We start from the raw sequence: 21,848 nt of genomic DNA on the forward strand, positions 1-21,848 counted from the left end.
TATATATATATATATATATATATATATATATATATATATATATATATATATATATATATATATATATATATTAGTCTTTATGTGTAATGGTTGATAATTGTTATTTTCCAGCAACATAAAATGCTTTGTTTTAGTAAAACATCCAAACTAACCATTTGGACTGGAATGTAACTGGAGATGTTGCTTCGTTCAATTGTTAATTGGTTCATAGTGTGTGCTATCAAACAGAAAATAGTGTTTTTATGGGTTGAATTATAATTGAATATGTCAATATAGTATTTCAGCATCTCATTCTTTAGCTGCAATTTGAGCATACCAGTGGTGTAAGTCACTAAAGTGATTATAATAAGGTTGACGGTGACTTTTGTCATTAAATCCCACATGCGTGAAAAGCTCTGAGCCTGATTATTCCAAACATTGCAGCACTCCGCAGCAGGTGATAGGTAAGGGTATAAATTGCATAATAATTCGACGACCACATTCTGTGAGAAAACCAACCATCTGCTCTATAAGCACAAGAAGTGAGACATGCTGTGCAATATTCTTCTTTAACATCAATGACAGGGAGAGTTGTGAAGGGGAATAAAGAAGTGAGAAATAAAAAATAAAAAAGTAACATAAAAAAGAAACATTTTCCTAATATGAATAAAGAGTAAAAACCCCTCCTGGTGCAAACGAGATGTTTCCAATGAATGAGCAAATTAAAGGCATCCAAGCATAGGAAACAAGGGATCAGCTTGTACGAAATATTATGCACTTGCTTGCAGGCGGAAAAAGACACCAAACGTAAGCCATAAACAGAATTCAAAGTCAGCAAGAGGAACAAAATCAGGATGTTCACTGCTCATCTTGTTTTCATAACCATCTAAAGGTATAACAGATGTTCTCTCAGTGTATGAGTTGCCAGAAACATTACCTCAAAACCCAGAGGTTTAAATGTGCATTTTTTGCTGTTAATTTAGCAGTTTTACATTAAGTGATTTGATTTCCCTCCCTCCCTTGTTATCCTTTTCTTTTCTCAGCCTGCTGCTTCAAGGAGTCTCCCCCTTCTCACTTAACTTTAACACCTCGGTAAAGCTGCTTAATGACACTGTGGAACAGGAGCCTAATGACAATGGAGGCTGTGTGAGAAAGTAGATGTTAATGGCCAAAAACTGCAGCTGCACCGTCAGCAGAAACAGTTTCTAAAGGAGAATGTGGGCGGTGTTGCTGAAGCCGACACTGACCGTATGAAACCAGAACTTGACAATCGGAGCGTTGTAGAACTCGTATATCTTGCGTCCCATGGGGATAAGGCGGTGGCGGCTCTTAACCTCCTCAACATCCTTCTTTCTGGATGTCTCTGTGGTTACCTTACCCAGCATTGCCTGGGTGAATGCGAAGCCCACACGGAGCAGGAGAGGGACGAGGGAGGGAAAGGTGTGAGGATTTCAGGAGAGAAGAGTGTGGAAAGGAGGGGAGTGTGGTGGATGGAAACGAAGAGGAGATGCAAAATGAGGATAGAGAGGAGGATGAGTATTTGGGGGAGGGGGGGTGGAAAAAGGAAGGGTTGGATAAAAGAAATAAAAAAAATGTGGAGAAGAGGGTTATATCATGAGCAACAGCAGTTTTTTTTTAATACCGCAATTAAAGAAGCAAGCGCAGGCAATGCCGTCATTCCAAAATGTGAAATGTCTGTGTGACGTGGAGTTTGAGTGAAGGCTGGCATTGTAACACGGTATGACGAGGACACAGACACTCATGGATTGTGTCTCAGACAACAATTAGGAGGCAGGAGACAGACAAAGAGATAGAGACAGGAAGACGACAGAGTTAGAAGAGGAGAAAGATAAAACATAGATATCTCATATCATTCTGCGACACATTTTGTTATCCATGAGAGAGGGTTCAGGGCCCACTGTTTTTTTTTTAATGGGTCATGGTCTTAATGTAAAAGCAACACCATTTCTCTGAGGGAGCTTATCCACAGAATTGTATTATAAGTGTAGAAGCAACTGATTTGCACAGTGCCAGTCAGAAGTGTGCATGCAGTCTCCACAGATTTGATTGTCATAAAAATTAAAACCTTTGAATGAGTTAATTAAATGCTTTTGTCAGGGTGGTTAGAAAATTCAACTTTGTCTGTTTTTTTTGAGAACTGGATGAAAAGTTTGAATTTAATGTAGAGTTTCTTTATTCCACCAAGGATCAAAATCCAACATACAAGCTAAAATTCAAGCGTACACACCCAGTAATATTTGCTTACGTGTCCATTAGCAAGTTGCGAAGAAACCAATGTAATTAAGTCTTTAACTGGGTCCAGGAAAAACATTGCTCAACATTTTATTTATTTTATCAAAATCGAATAATTTGGAGACTGAAGAATTTGGAGGTCATTGACCTTTATTGTTCTTCTTACTCAAAGCACCAGTGAAACAAAGCATCAACACGATGCTGCTATCATCATGGCTGACAGCCGGTACCGTGCTTTTAGGCTTAAAAGCTTCACCTTGACTCCTCGAAACATACTGATTGTCTTGTGGCCATAATAGCTCCCAATTTTCCTGTCTGAACATAGAACGTTTTCAGTAAATATTGGCATGTCTGTTGATACTTGAAGGTATCAATTTTGGAACAGGCACTTTTTGGTGGTCAGCACACTCTATGGTTAGATTTCAGGAGTGTCATGTTGTGCTGAATTAATAGACAATCAGTTGACATGCAGTGGAAGATCTAAAGCTGAAATTCGCTGAGACCAGAGAGCTTTATCAGTGGCGTTGACACTCACTGTGTGCTGGTTTGCTGCCAGTGTTGATTGCTTAATAGAAAATAATGAGGGCACTTTATTTGACACGTTTGATGCCTCGAGTGTCCGCTGTCATTAAGTCTATGTTTATATTAAACCAATTTCACTTTCGACAGAGACACTGGTGGTTCATGGGTTTTTCTTGAATGCCCGTGCAGAGAGCAATTCACCTTTTTCAGGTTAAAAATCATGACTTAAAACCCAGAGGAGCTGACCCTCGTCCAGGCACCTTGGCCCTTATCTGCAAACCATTCCAGTGCAAGCTCAAGGTCATGGCTTGACGTTACCAATAAGAACCACATTTTTTCCAAAAACTAAAAATGAGACCACGAGGTTTCCAAACCAGACACACTCCTCTCCACAACTATACCTTCTGTTCATGTCTATGACCACTGCACACAATCCACAAACCCCAGACAGCCAAACTCCCATTATGCCCTAATCAAATCTTCAGGTGTAAACTGTTTGAGATGTTTTCTGAACATCTGAAACTATTTCCTGTCACCAGGATGATAGCTTGTGTCAGATGGTTGAAAAACGGACAAAACATGTTGAGTTGAAAAAGCAGGCTAACATTAAGGTTGCAGACTGGCCCTGACCTCAACAATATTAAAAATATAATAACTTTAAAGGTTTGCTGCATGCTAGACTTCTTATCAATTTAACTGAAGCAATAGCATTTCTAATTAGAAAAGTGGACATATATCCAGCAAGCTTTATGTGAGCTTATTGATGCATACGGCCAAGCAGTTTCTCTGCAACGTCCTAAGAGACATTTATCCAAATATTGGAATTTGTGGGAAAATCAAGGGAAAATCAAAAATAAATTCAAACTTGTTCACCAAATTCTTCATATGTAAAATCACTAAAGGTTTGTGTTGCATAACTGCTATGCCCTGAAGAAATAATGATCAAAAACATCTTTAAAGGCAAAAATTAATATAACATCCATGCTGTATGTAAACTTCTGACCAGCACTGTCTGTTTTTTTTTTTTTTTATGGCTGACCCTAGTTTTTAACATGGTGTATTAGTGCTAGCTCAGTTTTTGTAAAGTCAGCCTGAAATCAAAGAAAATGTGCCTACATGTAACTATGCAGGGGCGTGTTCATCTTCCAAATAGGTGACACGCCGTTTTATCCCAGGCACACTCTCACTGGAAGGTTAACAGGAACAGATACAGGTGCCAGCGTGTAAATCATACCATGCCTTTATTGCAACCAGCATGCTTTTTACTCATTCAAGATGTCACGCAAGCATTTAAATTCATTACAGTGTGGTTTATCTACAGTCTCTGAGGATACGACAATACAATCTCCCTCTGTGGTGAAGCAGTTGGTATATGAATCTGTCTGCGATTCATAAGAATCTGAAGGTGTGTTTGAGCAGTCAGAAGCCAGGGCAACAAGAGAGGGATTATTACAAAATGCATCGTCCAGCAATATGTTTTCTTTTGTTTTGTTTAATACCAGAGTGCCTCAGGGGCTTCACAGAAGTGTTGCAAGCCTGGTTTTGTGAGCATTTGCGCTGGCTTGCTGGCTGGCTTAGCTGTATGCAGATGGAAAGTATGTACAGTGGCGCTGAAGACGTACAATTTCAGTTTTGTCACTTCTTGGGATGATGACTTGATCCAGCTTGGGGATTGAAATTGCTTTTCAACTCCCAAGTCTATGGAAGAAAACACAAACTGGATCAGGGAATCATCACCAGACGAACTGAAACAGAACAGATTCTATTCCTGCTGTACATCCATGTCTTTGCAGATGGACCAACTCTTCCACTGTGAGCTGGGAGAATGTGCTCAGACTCTGCATGATTAAAGCCCTGCAGTATCCAGCAGACACAGTTATATAATGCAAAAGCCTGGGCCTCCCATGCTCAGCAGCTGACATGCTGAGTGGTGTGCTGCAGCAAATCATCACTGATGGGAGAGAGTGAGGGGCAGCAATCGACTGGCATACAGTACTGTACCTCAATCAGACCTAAGCTTGGAGGAAAAAAAGAAGGTAAAGAGAGGAAGAGCGAGAGAGACGGGGGGATTTACAGGATATAAGTGAGAAATAAACAGAGAGAAGCAAAGAGGAAGCTTGGAAAAGAACAAGAAGACTGAAAGAAAGAGAGAGGAGGAGAAGGATAAAGGGAGGAACACACACGAGGGAACCCAGAGTCGGCGACAGACTGAGACGCTACAACTCCACACCAAGTCTTTGCTAAGACAACGAGAAACAGTAATGGCGCATTCTTGCCGGAACTGTCCAGCTGGCCAGAATAGAGCAACAAGTAAGTGTGTGGGAAGGACTGTGTGCACATATTTAATTCCTCATTGTGGACAATAAGAACAATCCGAAAAATTTATCCACAAGAGATATTTATAAAAGGCACACAGATTCTGGGCTAAGATTCGTTCTGGACCCAAACAAAGTGTGTGTGCGTGTGTGTGTGCGTGTTATCTTGTCTGAATATGTGTATAATTTCTGAGATGCGGGGCTGAGGTGGGTTCTCTCACCACGGAGTTGTACTGCGTCTCACAGTAAGATCTTACTGTGAACTCCATGTCCTCCTCCTCTTTTTCCTTGACTGGTTTCTCTGGCTCTTCCTCTTCCTTCTCCTGCAGGTAGGTGTCCTGGTCTTGTGGCATGTAGGACATCTCATCCTTGTTTTTGAACTCCAGACTGAGGATGGACGGAGGAAGAAGCAGGCCTAAGATCACCTGATAGATGAGGGAAAGGTGGAGATGAAAGAAAGCGAGAGAGAAGAGCTGGCATTGACAACAGCAACACAATGAAAGTGAACAGTATGGTAAATCCTTTAACATTTTGTCTTGCTACAAACATGTCATTTCAACGTATTTCAACTGGATTTTATGTGACAAACCAAGACTAAGAAATGCATCCCTGTGAAGTGGAAAGAAAATGTTACAAAGACTTGAGTTTTTTTTCTTCCAAATGTAAGCATGAAAGTTGTGTAGTGCATTTGTATTGATTCAATACTTTGTGGAACCACCTTTTGTCTCTATCAGCTTTGCACATCCTCTTTGCAAAATAACTTAAAGCAGCACCGTGTAAGTTTTGACCCCAATATTAGCTTGATTTGAAATATATTAAATGATTTTCCAGGTCAATATATAGCACTTGGCGTGTATCGATGGTCCGTGTGGGCTGCCCTTCTCAAAAACTCACCTATATGTAACTTGAGAGGGTCGGATCAGTCGCTGAATGGGTCATCTGACCTATTCTACGCTACGGCAGGCTGAGCAACAACAAAACAATCTTGATGTGACACTTACCTGATCCGACATATTTTTAGTACTTCTATGTAGGATTTAATCTAGAGGAGTGAACGTGGCCTTGTCTTTACAATTGACTTCTCAATCTGTTCATCCAAAGTGATCTGCTGTCAGATTCCAAAACACGGAGGGAGACTGTTTAATCAGTGGCATTCAGGGGCACTAAACCCTAGTGGCTAAAAACTATACCGTACTGCTTTAAACTTATGCTGCGTTCACACCAAATGTCAGGGGCATTTCTGATTAAATAGAACTCACTTGTGTTACCTATTCTTTTCCCTTCCTGTTTTATTTTGTACTAATTTCCTGTCTCGTTTTTAGGCAGCTTTACTTCCTGAGTTCCTCCCTCTAATCAGGATCTGCCACAGCCTAATGCCATTCACCTGGAGTTTGTGCTCCTCCTTTGTTTGTTGGCCTATTTAGTTCTCACTCATGCACCTTCCATTTGTCTTTGTTCTTAGAGCCTAGCGTTCCAGCCTTTTTGCCTGTAAGACTTTAGCTTTCTAGTATTTTTGACCCCAGCTTGAATTTGGACCTGTCTTTGCCTCTGTATTTGATACCTCTGTTTCTGCTGGATTTTTGGTTTTAGACCCTGGACTGTATTAAAGGACCTTTGAGTTTGAATCCACTGTGTCAGGTCTTGCATTTGAGTCCTCTATTCCTGAGCCATACAACACCAAACACGTTTTGAGCGTTAAAAAGGCGCACAACTTGGACGTTTGTGCACATAAAAGAGCCTCAACGCTCTGATGGCGCGTTGTGTGGACAGACACGTCTGATGCCCGTTGGGAGGAGTATTATAACCTGCCTGCAGTGGATTCCATTTATGGGTCTCAGATTAAAAATAGGTGAATACAAATGCATTTTGTAAATAAAAACATATATCATATACCTTAGCAAATTATGTGCTACCTTGTGTTGGTCTATCTCTGAAGCTACATTGAGATTTGTGCTTTTAACATGACATGTGAAAAAAGTCAGGGTGTATGATTACTGTTAAAATGCACTGTATGGTTTCATGTGCAGCACTGCAGAATATTAGATACATTGAGTATGATACAAATCAAGTAAACAACACACAATTCACATTATAGACATGTAGAGTTGTAAAAACCTCTCCAACATGTGCATGTCTGCCTGCAGCCAGCGGTTTAACAGAGTTAGTGTGGCACCAACAAGAGTTTGGGAAAAGGCTCTCTTATTGTGGAAGTCAATTATAAAATCCTTTCAGAAAGCCAGCATGATTGCTGTTGTGCTACAGTCAACGAGAACAAAACCAGCATCAGGTAGAGGTGGTACATATATGCTGCACTTCAGAAACACAAGGAGCACACGCTCAGTAAGGAAGGCTTAGATCACTATGTGAAGGGCAGGAAGGTGGATATCAGCATAATCAAGTGTCCTCTTGTCTCTGTCAGCAGCTACATGCACTTGCATATATTTCTGATCAGTTTTAGCATAACATAACAAATCAGTAGCATTGGTTCAAGGAATATAGGCAGGTACTAGTGAAACATTTATCTGTAACTTCACAAAGTAAGATGTTTTTTTTTTCTGTCTTTGCATTTCTTGTGGCCCCATTAAAGGGTCAAAGGGAAAGGCCTTAATCTTGTCAGATCAATCCAGATGCAAAGACAGATGCATGCTACTTGTTGCGAGTCACAGTCCATTTGGGGACTCCTAATTTGAGTACAAGAAGGTTGAGGATGGCTGCCCTTGTGTCAAATGCAGCTAAACCATATGTAGACTGTTTGTTTTGACAATGTTTTGACATTGTTATTTTAACATAAATTCCTGGGGGCATTAAACCTTGTTTGTTCCACTTGTGGTTTCCTCTTCGTCTTTCTGCTCCGCTGAGTTTGGCTTAGCAGTGTGTGCTCTCCTTTCCTCCAGCAAAGGCCAAACAATATTTACTGAACTGCAAAGTCTGTCCTGCTCTGGAAAAAAAAGCCCAACACACCAGCCTATTCCATCGTTCTACTTCATTCTCCACGTGAATGAGTGTGAACCCACACTTGAGCAAATCCTGTGGCAATTCTTCATTATAAATAGCTCTAACCTTTCCGGTCCGAGCAGCTTCCCTGTGTCACCCTAAGACCAAACATCTGGGGAACCCACACGAGCAAATATCACTGAAAACTAACTGCTCTTCAATAAAGCCCCTCCTCTCTACTCAAATGGATATGCAGCACATCAGCACCAATGTAATTTTTAAGGGAAATATTTTTTTACAATCAAGGTTAAACTATTCACATCTTATGAGTTAAGAGACTTACACACATTAGGTAATGGTAAGAGGGGTCAATCTGGCCACACCTCCATGTCTCTGTTCAATTGTTATGACCCGATAAGCATATTTCCTCTTCCTCAGCATTTCCAGATATTCAAATCAGTTGAACTGAATTAACAATATGTATCATGGTATCAAATGCAAAACATGACCATTTGTTTGTATATAAAGTGTGACCATGCTGCTTGTCTTGGCACATATGTTGGAGTAATAAAGTTGCAGCTTAATTAGCAGAGGTGCTGGCTTAGAATCAAGTCAGATTTGAGTAACTAATTAAATACATTTAGACTCGACTTGTTAAAGGGGAAAAGATTTAAGACATGACTGTCACACCAATGACATGACTTCATATGGACTTGAACCGTCTGACTTGAAAAGACTTGAAATCTCAAACCAAGCACAAAGTGTGTTTCAATGGAACAGCTCTGGGCGCGCAACCATGGAAGTGTGCCAAGTGCGCGATCCAGCCTGCTGCGCGCCCCTGGCGATTTGCCAATATTTCCTCCTCCTGCACGCTACAATTACTGTGTGCTTTACTTGCTTTTCCTCTGCCTCCTACGACGACAGCAAAGACACCAACAGTGGTGGAGATGTTCTGTAATCCAGCGCTATCAAAGAGGTGTGCGCAAAGTAAGAAAAAAAAAAGGGGAGGGGGGGGGGCATCAGCTAAACAACATGTAGGTTGTCCTGTATAATTTCTGCACAATATAGTTAAGGTAGTCTCAGTAGGATGTTAAATGCAGAGAGAAGCATGTTCCTTGAGGCCGATCCTTCATTACAAGGCTGGAGACAGTAGTATGAGTGCTGTCAGTGGTTCTACCAACATCCTGGCTACAGGATGCCAGAGCTGCAATAAATCTTTTGTTGGGCATTTTGTTGGATGATGAACCAAAATGCTCTAAGATAGGAAGGATCCCCCCATCCCCACACCTGGCGTCTTCCCTCAAGTCATGGTGAAGGTGCATTTTCTTGAAGAACAAACATATATGTGTTAATATACCCACTTGTCCTCAAATACAGAGGCTCATCCATATTTTGCCAAGTTTTGCATCTACTTTTACAGAATCAATTGAAGTTAACTGATGTTATCCTGATGCTGCAGCCACTTCAATATACAGCAGGGTAAGCAGCAGACAGAGCATTTGCATAGCTTAGTTTAGCTTGAGATCTATTAATAATATTATTCACCTAGTGCTGCAACAGTAGAATTTGTATGAATAATGTAGCAGTGGGGGCAAAGTTTCTAACGTATCCAGAAAATTAGTGGCACGTTTGCTTAACTGCAGACCAAAATGTATTTTGCTACAGCACCAGATGCACAGAATGGTGAAGCTGTAGCATTACTCAGTTAATACTAAATCTTTACCTAACATTTAAACTCAAGGCAGAAACACAATAGTTTCTAAAGCTTTATTTGTTCTCTTGACCTCTTTGCAGGTCACTACTTAAAATCCTAAAATTGTTTACACCAATGTCTCTTTGACTGAGTCATAGCCCTGACTTTTATCAGAAATAAATGTAAGAACAAACACTGTAGATGCACCAGTAGATTGTGCCTCAATTGGAAAAGGTGGACTGTCCCTTCTGGGTTGGGGGTCAATCTTTACCTCAAGGAGGAGTTTAAGTATCTTGATGTCTTGATCACGACTGATGGTAGGACGAAACAAGAGACGAACAGACAGATTGGGGCTTTGTTTGCAGTAATGAATGTACTGCTCTAGTCCGTTGTGGTGAAGAAAAAGCTGAGCGAAAAGTTCTTAATTTACCTGTCTGTCCACGTTGGGGCCTTCACATTTGGTCATGAGGTTTGGATCATGACCGAAAGAACAAGATCACCAAAATTATCTTTCTCTGGAGGCTTAGAGATAGAGTAAGGAGATATGTTGTCCAGGGGGAGCTCAAAGCAGAGTTACTGCTTTTCTGCATCGAAAGGTGGCAATGGATGGATGGACGGATGGACGGACGAACGGACAGACAGACGGAGGGATGGAAGGACGGATTGATGGATGGGGTAAGACTAAGAAAGACTAATTGAAGGAAAAAAATGTAGAAACTTTATTCTGTCTTTTAAATATAAAGAAAGGAAGAAAGTTTAACAAAATCCTTTTAATATATTCATTGCTCAGTTTAAGACATGTTACTTTATCCAGTGATGCAGTTTGGAAAATAAAGAGTGAGTTGCTCCTCTCTTTCCATAAGAATTTATTTTAATATAGTAAAAGTACTCTGTCCATTATCGCGTGAAATTTGTTTGACACATAATAAAAGCACATGAATCTCCATGCAAGAATATATCAGAGTTCCGACTGTTTTTCATGCCGACATTCCTATACATTTGAGACTCCATTTTCAGAGATCTCGTTCCATTTTAGCCTATTTTTAAAGTTTGAATACAAAAGTCCACTCTGAACACTTGGCTTATGTTTAGGTTTAAGCTCCTGCTGCAAATTGTGCAGCTCTGTTCAATACCATCAAAAGGAGTCAGTTCAGGTGGTTTGGAAATTTGATCAGGCAGGCCTGTGGGTGCCTCCAATTGAAGGTTTCCCAGCCAAGTCGCACCAGGTTGGATATTCTGGGGAATTTGCTGCAGCGACCATATATCCTGTCACGCTGAAACACCTTGGGATCCCCCTGAATGAGCAGAAGGATTTTGCTGGGGAGAGGGATGTCTGGGGTTCCCTCCTGGACCTGTTGCCCCTTGACCCATTCTCAGGTAAGAAGACAGTGGATGGATGGATAACACGGAGTAGGTTACACCAGTTATTAAGTGCTGTAAAGTTTATTGGCAGTTTATCTCATATAGGTTATACTAAACATGTGCACCTGTTGTCCTTACCTTCAGACCTGAATTCTTGCGCATGCGGAGGCGCCCCATCCACATGTCGGTCAGCAGCATCTGACTGCAGGTGTGAGCGATGAAATCTCTGTGTTTGGCTGCTACCGCCAGCTGCAGGCAGGTGGCGTTGCTCCAGTTTTTCAGCTCGTATGTCAGCAGCTTCATGGCCATCTGCTCGTCCTGTTTATAGGACTGATCTAGGAGCTCTACGGCCAGCTGGCCAAACTCTCTGTGGAAATAGGTGGAAAACATGAAAAAGAGATAAAGATTTAATTTGTCTCAACGTTAAAATTAAACCAATCAAGAAAAGCGTTGACCTTCCAGACGTAACACCAGAAGTTAATTTCATTTGCATATATGTTTTACACAAAGAGAAATATTTTTAATTATTCGGTTCTTTTAGCTAAGATGCAAGCCTAATGTTACAATTAACCTCCATCTCAAAGATTTGGAAAAAGTGCTAAATGCTTTTATAAATGCATGACTGGATTTTTGGAACTTATTGTACTTTGGGATTGAGCAAAAACTTAGATATCATAACTGGCTGTTGCAGAATACTCCAGTTTGTCTTGTTAGCAGTGAATGACAATTTTACTACATATCAATAGTCTTATTTTCATCACAATAAAGTTCATAGTGTTTGTTTTAAATATACAATTGTGCTTCTTTTGTTATGTTAAACAATGTGTCTGATAACAAAAGAAACTAAATAGTCTTGACTGGTTTCTGGTCCCCTACAGAACTCATTTTAAAATATTGCTGCTTGTTTCTAAATCTTTCAATGGGCCTGCCCTGCAATATCTCACTGACTTTTATAATCCAGTCTGGACGCTAAGGTTGAAAAATCAGCTTCTTGTAGAAGTCCCAAAGACAAGTTTTAAAACAAAGGCAATCAAGTGGGTGGCAGCCCCCAGGCTATGGAACATAGCCATGGCAAATTAGAGCTCCCCTGATTCTTCTTCTCTAAAAACATATTCTCCTCGGCTTTTAATCTTAGGTTACACCAGTCTCCTGTGTTGTGCTTTATTTTATTGTATTTGCTGTTGTGTGTTTATACCCTGTTGAAAAAGAATTAATGAGACACTTCTCAGTCCGAGTATAATATTAAGTCAGTGAAACTTCTGGATTTAATAAAAAAAAAATTTATCTGTTTATTTCAAACAATTTCAAACATCCATCCATCCATTTTGTAAAACACTTATTCCCTGTGGGCTCGCGAGGGGTGCTGGTGCCTATCTCCAGCTATCGGTGAAAGCACCCCGCTGCTACCCTCAGGTGCTCTGAGTCTGAAAGGTAGACGGCTGCTGCCTTCTACCGCATGGGGTGGATGGATGGACACTTCAGAGGCAAAACTCAACAGCTTTCACTGTGTGTAACATGAGAGACAGCTTCGGATCTGATACAGCACGTCTGGGTATAGAACGCTAAAGTGTTCTTTTTCTTTGTTTTCCTTCAGCCGTGGTTCATGGTTTGCAAATAGTAAAATTATATTTCAGTTTAACCTCCTCTGTTCATAGTGGTCCTTAATTTTAATGCTGTCGCTCTTCAGTTTTCTGGACTGTCTCTGAGAAAAACCTAATTTCTCCATCCCCCTCGGCCAATGTGTTGGCTCTCGAATCAGCTTGGTTTGACCCTGCTCTTCACCAGACTCGGAGGAACCTGGGCTGGCCATGAAAAAAAACTGCTCCTTAAACACACACAAGCAGGCGGAGTAATGGGGTGCTCGGCTAATTCGAGCCACTGGAACTGGGCCTAAGGAGACAACCCCAAAAACAAGAACAGTTTTGCAGATCGAGGCCACAGACATTTGTTCTCCCTTCATTTTTGACAGCTTTTCAGTAGTTTTGCACTTGACCAGGGTCAGCATCAGTACTGGCAGGCAGAGGTAAGTGGAGTAGCCAAATGATTGTACTCAAGAAAAAGTAGCACTGCTTTAACATGTTTCTGTTCAAGTAAAAGTAAAAAGTTGCCAAACAAGTTGAGTAACTAATCATGGCATCTGATTTAATATTTAAAAGTGATGTAATTGTACATACAAAAATATAGTTATGTATAAATTATGTTATATTAAAGACTCAAACAAAAAATATATACAAAAAATAATAATTACAAAACATCAAATGGAGGAAGAATAAACACCTTTTTCTTCTCAAAAATATGACACCAATATTTATAGCAATTAGTGTATATAATTTATGTTAGAAAAGTGCAACTTACTCCCAATAACAATACTGTTTACTGTATGTTTACCTGATCCCCAAATGGCTCAATGAGCTGAGCAGATAAAAAAAGGAACATTACAACAACAATGCTTGTGTACACTTTAATATAAACTGTAGGTGCGTCTCTCTGGTGCATCTTAGGTTAAAACAAATTTGTTCCATATTTAGTGAAGTTACTCAGTGTGGGTGGAGTATCCAGGAATGTCATTTAAGTAAGAGTAGTGACACTCCTTAGTAATATCACTCAAGTAGAGTGCAGTAAAACTTCAACAACTAGAAGTACAATTTTGTTAAAAAAGTTACTCAGGTAAATGTAACTGAGTAAACATAACCAGTTACTACCCACCTCTGCTGGTAGCATGAGGTAATACCTGGACCCTACAGAGGTAGCACCTGCAGTCTAACTCCACCAGGGAGGCAAATCATTCCACTCCATTGCCAGAAGGTTTGTTGTGTCTCCCAGCTCAGTCTCAAAAGGATGGAGGAGATTGCAGGAGACAGGTACTTAGTTTAGGAAAGCTGGACAGGGCCATCAGAGGTTCTTAACCCATCAGCAGGATTGGTATCTGCTGCTTTGTGCAAGAACAGGATGAGTGCTGTCCTACAAAATGACCTCCAGAGGGCCACTGGCATGAATTTCTCTGCAAATTGAACTGGCCGGTCGCATCAGTTTTTTTCAGGTTCAGTTTCTCTGTGACTTCAAAATAAGTCCCCTGTGGGTACTAATTTTTATTTTTCTCAAATAATTTAGCATCCTATTGTTCCTAACAAATTACCCGTTCCAAATCAGTATGGATATGACGCGTGATATTTTTTCCACCATTTGAGATTGATCTGAGATCTGAGATGTGATCTGCTCAGTTTTATAGCTTTCTATTTCACATAATATTGCTATCATGTTTCACATACAACTGTAGTTCTATACTTTTATCTGTTCAGCAATTGTTGTTTCAAATGTGCTTCATAAAAGCTTTAAGTTGAGCTGAATTGAAATTACTTGTTTTAAAATGAGGAAAAAATGGCTAGATTATAGATAAGTGAACATTTTAACTAATCGGTTTAACCAAAAGCAAACCAAAACAAACATAAAAAAAAATCTAATATTGCTGCTTATTCCACAAGCATCAAGACGTTCACATTCTCAAACACCCACACTGCTGAGACTTTGGGGATTTGCCAAACAATTACTCCCAATCTCAGCTGCGCCGAACATACTGTAACACAGTTCAGCTACGTTGTACGAAAGGATGAAGGGTTCCCTTCTTTGAAATGCTTTCCAAACAACTTATATGATGTGCACTGACATAACAGATGAATATTTCATAATTATTTACACAGGTTGTGTGAAACATCTTGAGAAGCGAGGACACCTTACAGAAATGAGATGGCACGCATTCACCTAAGCAAAGATCGTCCCCTGAGTTTATACAAACACAGCCACAAATACCTTCTGAAACACCACAAAATATGTAAAGAATACATGGGAGAAAAAAATGCTTGTAGTTATGTAAAGCCCCAGAAAGAAACTAAACTATGTGTAAAAAAAATAATAATAACATTCTGCCAGCCCTATAGCGATCATTGGAAACTGTATGTACTCAGGGGAGTTACCTTATGTGAGACTGAGTTTCATTTGCAACTTTTTATTTTTGCTTTATTTAGAACAATTTTCCTTCCATTTGCTTGGGAAAGACTGGCAAATAGATGTGAAAATTCATGCCACCCACCTGGAGTTGTGGTTGAGCTCTTGGGAAATGTCGTCCACCATGTCGTTCTCAGATGCTTCATGCGCCATAGCTTTACATAGCTTGCATGCCACCAGGGCCTTGGCCATGGCCTCCTCGCCATGCTGCCAAAAGAACAGCGCCATTTTCTGCCGCTTCATAAGCACAGCCCACACCATGAGCTCGTGGAAGGGGAAGGGAAAGTGGTTTATCTCGGGGTCATCCAAATCAATGTCCACCTCTTCCTCTCGCTTGCGTGTTGTCTTCTGCCGGCCTCTGCGGATTGGCATGTCGTCCTGGTAGAAATCAATGACAGGTGAGTGAGCTTGGAATAAACAAACATACTGCAGGTAAATATTTTCCAGCAGATTTATTTTGTTATCCTACTAAACATCTATTCCTACACAATAGGTGAATATTTTGGATGGATGGATGGATGGATGGATGGATGGATGGATGGATGGATGGATGGATGGATGGATGGATGGATGGATGGATGGATGGATGGATGGATGGATCCCCCTGGATACCTACAAGCACATATATAATGTAATCCTAGACTCATTACATCCTCAATATAAATACAAGAACAATATTTTTTCACCCAATCATCAATTTATCTTTAAACACCATTTCATACAGAGTGAGAAGAATGCAAAAAGCTTTAAAGAAGATAAAGGGAGTAGGAAAAAACAACAGGGGTAATGAGATAAAGAAGGCAAAACATGGTAAAAACTTTAGGAAACGTATGGTAAGTCAGTCATTTGGTTTTAAACTTTTTTTCATTTAACAAAAGATTGTTTGTGGCATAAAAAGGGCCTGTCAAAAAGTATTCATGCGGTTCTTATTAATCGATAACATTTTTTCATGGCATTACAGCAATCAAGCTCCTCTTCCAGTCTGGTGAGTAGGGTGTTTCATGCTTGATAGTTTAAATGTGGTGATGAGGTTGGCAGACCTCCACACCATCAAATCATAACTCTGGCATGGCCACTTAAAAACCTCAGATTTAGTCAAAATAAACGTGTTGGTAAAATTAAAAGATTACATGTGTCAGGAGACATGAATATATTTAGGTTTAACTTCATAGTAACCTCTCTGCAGATCTGAAATGGAGCTGAGACCATTAAAGAGTCACATAGTGCTAAAAGTATCTTTACATTTATGTCAAAATCAAAAGAGTCATTCCAAAGACTTAAAATTTGGAGTATGTGGGCTGTCGCTCTGGCCCTTCGTCAGCATTATTGGCGTTGAATTTTGTAGTAAAAATAGTGGAACCATATTCTTTTTTGAGAGGACAGAAAGAAGAGGAGCTTGTCAGCAATATGTTCTGCTAGTGATAAAATCATGTATTATAATCTCTGAATTTGGCCTTTAGGTAAATGGTATTGGTTGAAATAGAAATATCAACAAAAATATAAAAATAAACAAAAATATCACTATGGTAAAAAATTTGATCGATGTCTTTTTTGGTCAAATACACACAAGCTGGAGTGCATTCTCAAGTCAAAAGTGTTGTGTCATATTTTTTCATGTAATAAGTGTTGGGAATGGGGGGGTCATTATGTTTTTGCGTCAAAGACTGTGAAATAAAAATTACATTTTGAGACAGGATATTTGACCATAAGCCTTTAGCTGGCCCAAACACTCCTACAGGCTTCCATTGATTTACTTTTAAAGTTTTTCCTTTGAAAGTCTGCGATGCACTGAACACCCAGTGAACGGTTTACCTATTTTGTTGACAAGGCTGCACAATAGCTTTCCACTTAGCGCATTTTACGAGTGGGAGGATGTGAGTGCTGCATAAGAGGGACAGTAAAGGAATGACCTGAAGCCTTGGGATCAATACTCACCTCCATCCCCAGCAGCTTCAGTGCTTTGGGCTGCAAAAGTGACAAAAACACAAATAGATTAAAATCCGCCATGTGTATTTTTAAGTGCAATACATTCAGACACAACTTACGTACATATAAGTGCTTCAATTTAGGAATGGTTTAAACCCATAACCAGAGACTGCATTTTGAGTTGAGACCATATAGCTACATTTGAGGCATTAACTTCCTGGGTTTGCAGGCTTTACAGAAAAGTATGCCTTTACAGTATTGAGAATCTATCAAAAAGCAGGACATGTATGAATTATGCATTCATGAGCTAGCTGGTAAAAATAGCTGGAGTTTCCTTTGGGAATTGTGATATCTATTTGAAGGCTTTGTTGTTACTTTACATGCGCTTCTGTTATGCACATTCAGTTCATCCAGAAAATCACAGTGCGACTGGAACTGACTTTCTCTATCATCTTTAGTCCCTGCCCTGCTTCTTTGCTTCCATGTTATCTGTGCCTCTGTAGCAAATTGCAGGAGAATGATGAAGATGGGAAAAAAAAAATGCCCACAGCTTTCCTGTCAAGTTTGGGGCCAGCAGATGCCGAGGTTAAAATATGTCTTGATAATGCTAATATTAAGGCTCTGGATTTCAACAAATTACAGTACCTTGCAAACGTATTTATACACATTAAACTTTTTCACGTTTTGATACATTGATCCAAAAACTGCTGTTATAACTGTATGTTATTTTGTATTTAATGTAATAGATCAGTGCCAAGTAGCATATGATTGCGAAGTAGAAAGAAAACATTTAACTGGTTTATATTCACAAATAAGTGTCTTAAAAGTGAATCGTAGATTTGTACTCAGCCCTGTTGCTGTAATAGCACCAAATAAAAACCCAGTGGAACCAACTGCCATCAGAAATCACTTTATCAGTAAATAACATCCATCTGGACATAGTCTCCACCTTTGGCTGGGCAAAGTGAGCAGTAGCTAGAGAAGCAGCTGAGAGGCCCATAGTAACTATGGAGGAGCAACAGAGATCAAGGAAAATCTGTCAACAGGATAACTATTACTCATGTACTTCAAAAATCTATTTAGACAAGTGGCAAAAAGAAAGCCAGTGTTGAACACAGGCTGTAAAATGCTGTTTAGAATCCTAACATTGCACCCAACCCTGAACACACCATTCAAACCACAGAACATGTCAGTGTTAGCATTATGCTCTGGGGATGTTTACTTCAGCAGAGACAGGGAAGTTGGTCACGGTTGACAGAAAACAGGTGGAAATAAATATGGGTTAATCCTGAAAAAAAAAAGACTTGAGACTGGAATGGATGTTGACCTTATAACAAACAACAAAACAACCAGAAATGTCACCAAAGTGCAATAAAAAAAATCCAAGAGGTAGAATATCCCAGTCAATGTTCAGATCTAAATCTAATTGGAATCTTTGGCACGGTAACGCCACTCTGACTGAGCTGGAACATTTTCAGTATTTTCAGTACAAAGCTGGAAATGGCATTTTGTAATTGCAGGAAAAGTGATTCCACAAAAAAATCGTCCAAGTTGTGCTGAATACAAATGCATGCCGCACTAGTCAGACTTTTTTACCACATTTAGACATTTTCAAAATCATACAAGATTTTTAATCGTTTTTCAGAATTATGTGTTTCTCTCTGATGGTCTATCACATTAAAACCCAATGTTTGTGATTATTTCAGCAAGGCACTATAGCTCCAAAATAACCCACAACTCTTCAGCCAGGCTGAAACTTGTTCACTGCCATCTAAGTGGCTGAGAGACAGAGCACAATATTGACATTGTTTTTAACCTCTTCACTTACTGAAGCGTTTATGTCCCGCAGGAAGAGTAGTTTTCATTATATAATAAGGATAATCACTCATATCAACAACTTACATTACTGATCCACAATGACGCTCTCCTCTACAGGGACGAGCAGAAGGAGTGACAGAAGAACTGTGCTCCACTCACTGAGGAGGTCAAGGGTTTAGGCCTGTACAGCTTTCCTAATGTACATGTGCTCACTCAGCTGTCTGATGGTATCATCCCCGTCTCTGTGGAGCAGTGCAGATGCCGTTTGCACCGCTGAACTTTCCAGTGTTCAATCATCTATGTAATGAGCAGTTTATGTCTTATGAAAACTACTGTAATGTCAAGCCTCTGTCAGAGATGATCACGTCTCACACTTGCATATACTGTACATTAGAGTTACCTGTTTATTTCCAGATAAGCAAACAGAAATTTGATTATGCACATATGACAACATTGGGAATGATTTAATGCCTAACTGTGTTTGCTGATGTCTTTATGATGCAGATGACACTTTATCTTACAAAAGCAGCGAGTTTGTTATGATCTGTGACTGAAGCTCGTGCCATCTGGGTCTCAGTGATAAATGCTCTTTTAAAGTTACCTTAATCTTTTTGTCTTGTAATCTTGATCTTCAAGAATTATATGTATTTTCTTACCACTCTCCACTACCCGGCAGAGCATCATCTGGTGTGTTTTTGCTTTCAATTAGTCCAAGAACTCCATTATATTCGCACACAAACACATAGTCAGACACGGAGACATTTGAGTCCGCCGTTGAACAACAAATAAACTGTTTCAGACACACCTGTGCATGCTCCTATTTGAACTACACCTGAGGCAATGATTAAATCATTGAAGCAGAATGAGCTACAGAACACCATACAACGTGCAGCATGTGTGTGACATAAAACGCACAAGTCCTAAACGTGAACGGGATTTCAATGATCCCTTCCTCCACTTAGCTTGAGTGTAGAGATTATGTTTCTGTGAGGGCTGTAATGAAGTGCTTAATTTATGTGAATCATAATGGTACTTGCTGAAGAGCCCTAAATGTGTATGAATGATTCTCTTGACAAGCAAATACTGTATTGTTTAGCTTGTTTACATTTACAATGAGCCATTATGCGTTAATTTAAGGTAAAGATGCCTATTTTCTTCTTTGCTTATTTAAGTTAGCACAAGGGCAAGAAGTGTACAATTGTCCAGCACTCTTAGACACAAGCAGTTAATGGTAAATATTTACTTTCATATGTTTTAACATTTTTTCGATAAAGTTAAGACTCGATGCACAGGTGGCTTTGCCAAAACAGGCAAAGCATGTTCTAGATGAAATAATCTGTCCTTTATTTTTAAGTTAGAGACATTATTGTAAATGATTCATGTATTCTACAAAAGAAAAGAAAATTGGCTTTTAGTGAATAATGCTGTTACCAAAACAGAGACAACATAGTTATAAAAACTTATAATGTCTCCCATCCAGTGGTTCGTGATGAAACAAATTACTTCATAAATAAGACCTCTCTTTCTTAAGGTTTTGTCCATGGCGCACAGTGAGCAATGGAAGACTGTAATGCCAAGAAGAAGAAGAGACCTTGATCTCTGCATGGGGGCACAGTGTGCAGGGAGCAACCCTCTGTTTGGGACAGAAACAAAATAACCTTGTTTTATTTATTAGGTGAAAATCACAACGGCTAGACTCAATGTTTGCAACAGCATATCATTAGTGCTGTTTGCTTCTTAAATCACATATTTAGCTTGGTCTTGTTTAATCTTATGTGTGGTATTAATTCAAATGTTATTTCAGCGGACAAAATCAATAATCTTTCAATTTAGTAGCGTTTATATAATTTTGACACTTAATTTGCTGCAAATATCAACCACCAGACATATTTAAAAACATTCTATGATTACTTATGCATGCTAACAAACTACTTGATTCAGCAAAGTAAAATTTACCCCTCAGTGTACCCACTATGATTTGTATTTAATAAATAAAATATTATTTGAAGCATGTTGCCCTTGCAGGGAATATTTGCTCATGAGGCTCAGTAAACTGATATGGTCCCAATCCATTAACAACACTAGTGCAGAAGCTGATCACATGGAGGAATGTTGATGAAGGTATGAATCAATTACTTACCCTTTTGGGCCCAAAGAGGTTATGGTACAGCGTTCGGAATCTCTTCCTCGTGTAGTTGCATCGATACGCCCCACCCATGAGGTATTCAATGACCAGTCCGATGTCGATGAGGCTAATGCGGTAGTCCGGCGGCAGGTTTCCCTAGAAACCAGAACGTGTTAACAACCAACACCAAATGATTAACAAAGGTAGGGAAACAAAAGATCAGAAATGAACCACAGTCATACACACTCACAAACACAAAATCCATGACAAATTGTTTGTGGCTACAAAGGAAAACATGATCATCAGATTCACCTTGAAGTAGATCCAACTGAACCCTGGATATTCTCGCTTGGAAAGAACACACAATGTCAGTGAGTAAACCGCACGATAAGCAAGGGCAGCGCAAATGAGGGACACATAAACTCAGGCAGGATCTCTCTTCCAGTCTTTCGCAAAAATGTTGCAGTCTTAACAAGACTTCGCCTCCGTTTGTCTACTTATTTGGTGTTCTTATTAGGTTTAAATGCTTGTATCACCCTGAAGATATGCAGGATGTGACTCCTGTGTGGAAACCTGTGGAGCTACTTGAATTAGAGTGCATTGTCTGAGGCCTATCGCAAGGAATGAGTAATCATAATTTTATTCAGAAGAATAATGAGATATTCAATGAGGTTAAATATTGTGTTGTAGGAAAGAAAAGGGCACTGGAATCGAATCATTAGGCTGGAAGAGAGCTGCAGTTGGAGCATGGCGCTACAGGCAGCTATTAAAGCTGGAGGGGAGAGTCAATATTGAAATAGGAGTCCTTTATGTGAATCATGTCAATATCCATTGCTCCTCATCATGCCATCAACCTCAACTTTAAACCCTGTCATTATTACCCTGGCACCCAATGCTCCCTAGGGACACGCCATTTGTC

The 21,848-nt window shown here is 39.7% G+C and overlaps 1 protein-coding gene across 10 annotated transcripts in view; it reads right to left on the bottom strand.

Moving 5' to 3' along the window:
* The window catches only part of trpm3 (transient receptor potential cation channel, subfamily M, member 3), a 210,140-nt gene that overhangs the window by 13,236 nt on the left and 175,056 nt on the right, over window positions 1-21,848 (bottom strand). For 3 of the 10 annotated variants that reach the window (XM_036144444.1, XM_036144445.1, XM_012863328.3), the window contains exons 13-18: window positions 20,945-21,085; window positions 16,996-17,025; window positions 15,146-15,438; window positions 11,197-11,425; window positions 5,291-5,494; window positions 1,227-1,367 (exon numbers count right to left, since the gene is read on the bottom strand). In XM_036144444.1, coding sequence (XP_036000337.1) covers window positions 1,227-1,367; window positions 5,291-5,494; window positions 11,197-11,425; window positions 15,146-15,438; window positions 16,996-17,025; window positions 20,945-21,085 — 1,038 coding nt within the window. Of the gene's footprint in view, window positions 1-1,226; window positions 1,368-5,290; window positions 5,495-11,196; window positions 11,426-15,145; window positions 15,439-16,995; window positions 17,026-20,944; window positions 21,086-21,241; window positions 21,278-21,848 lie in introns of all 10 variants that reach the window. The other 7 variants (XM_036144447.1, XM_036144448.1, XM_036144446.1 and 4 more) reach the window with 3 other exon arrangements.

Source organism: Fundulus heteroclitus, chromosome 12, assembly GCF_011125445.2.
Source record: "Fundulus heteroclitus isolate FHET01 chromosome 12, MU-UCD_Fhet_4.1, whole genome shotgun sequence".
NCBI lineage: Eukaryota > Metazoa > Chordata > Actinopteri > Cyprinodontiformes > Fundulidae > Fundulus > Fundulus heteroclitus.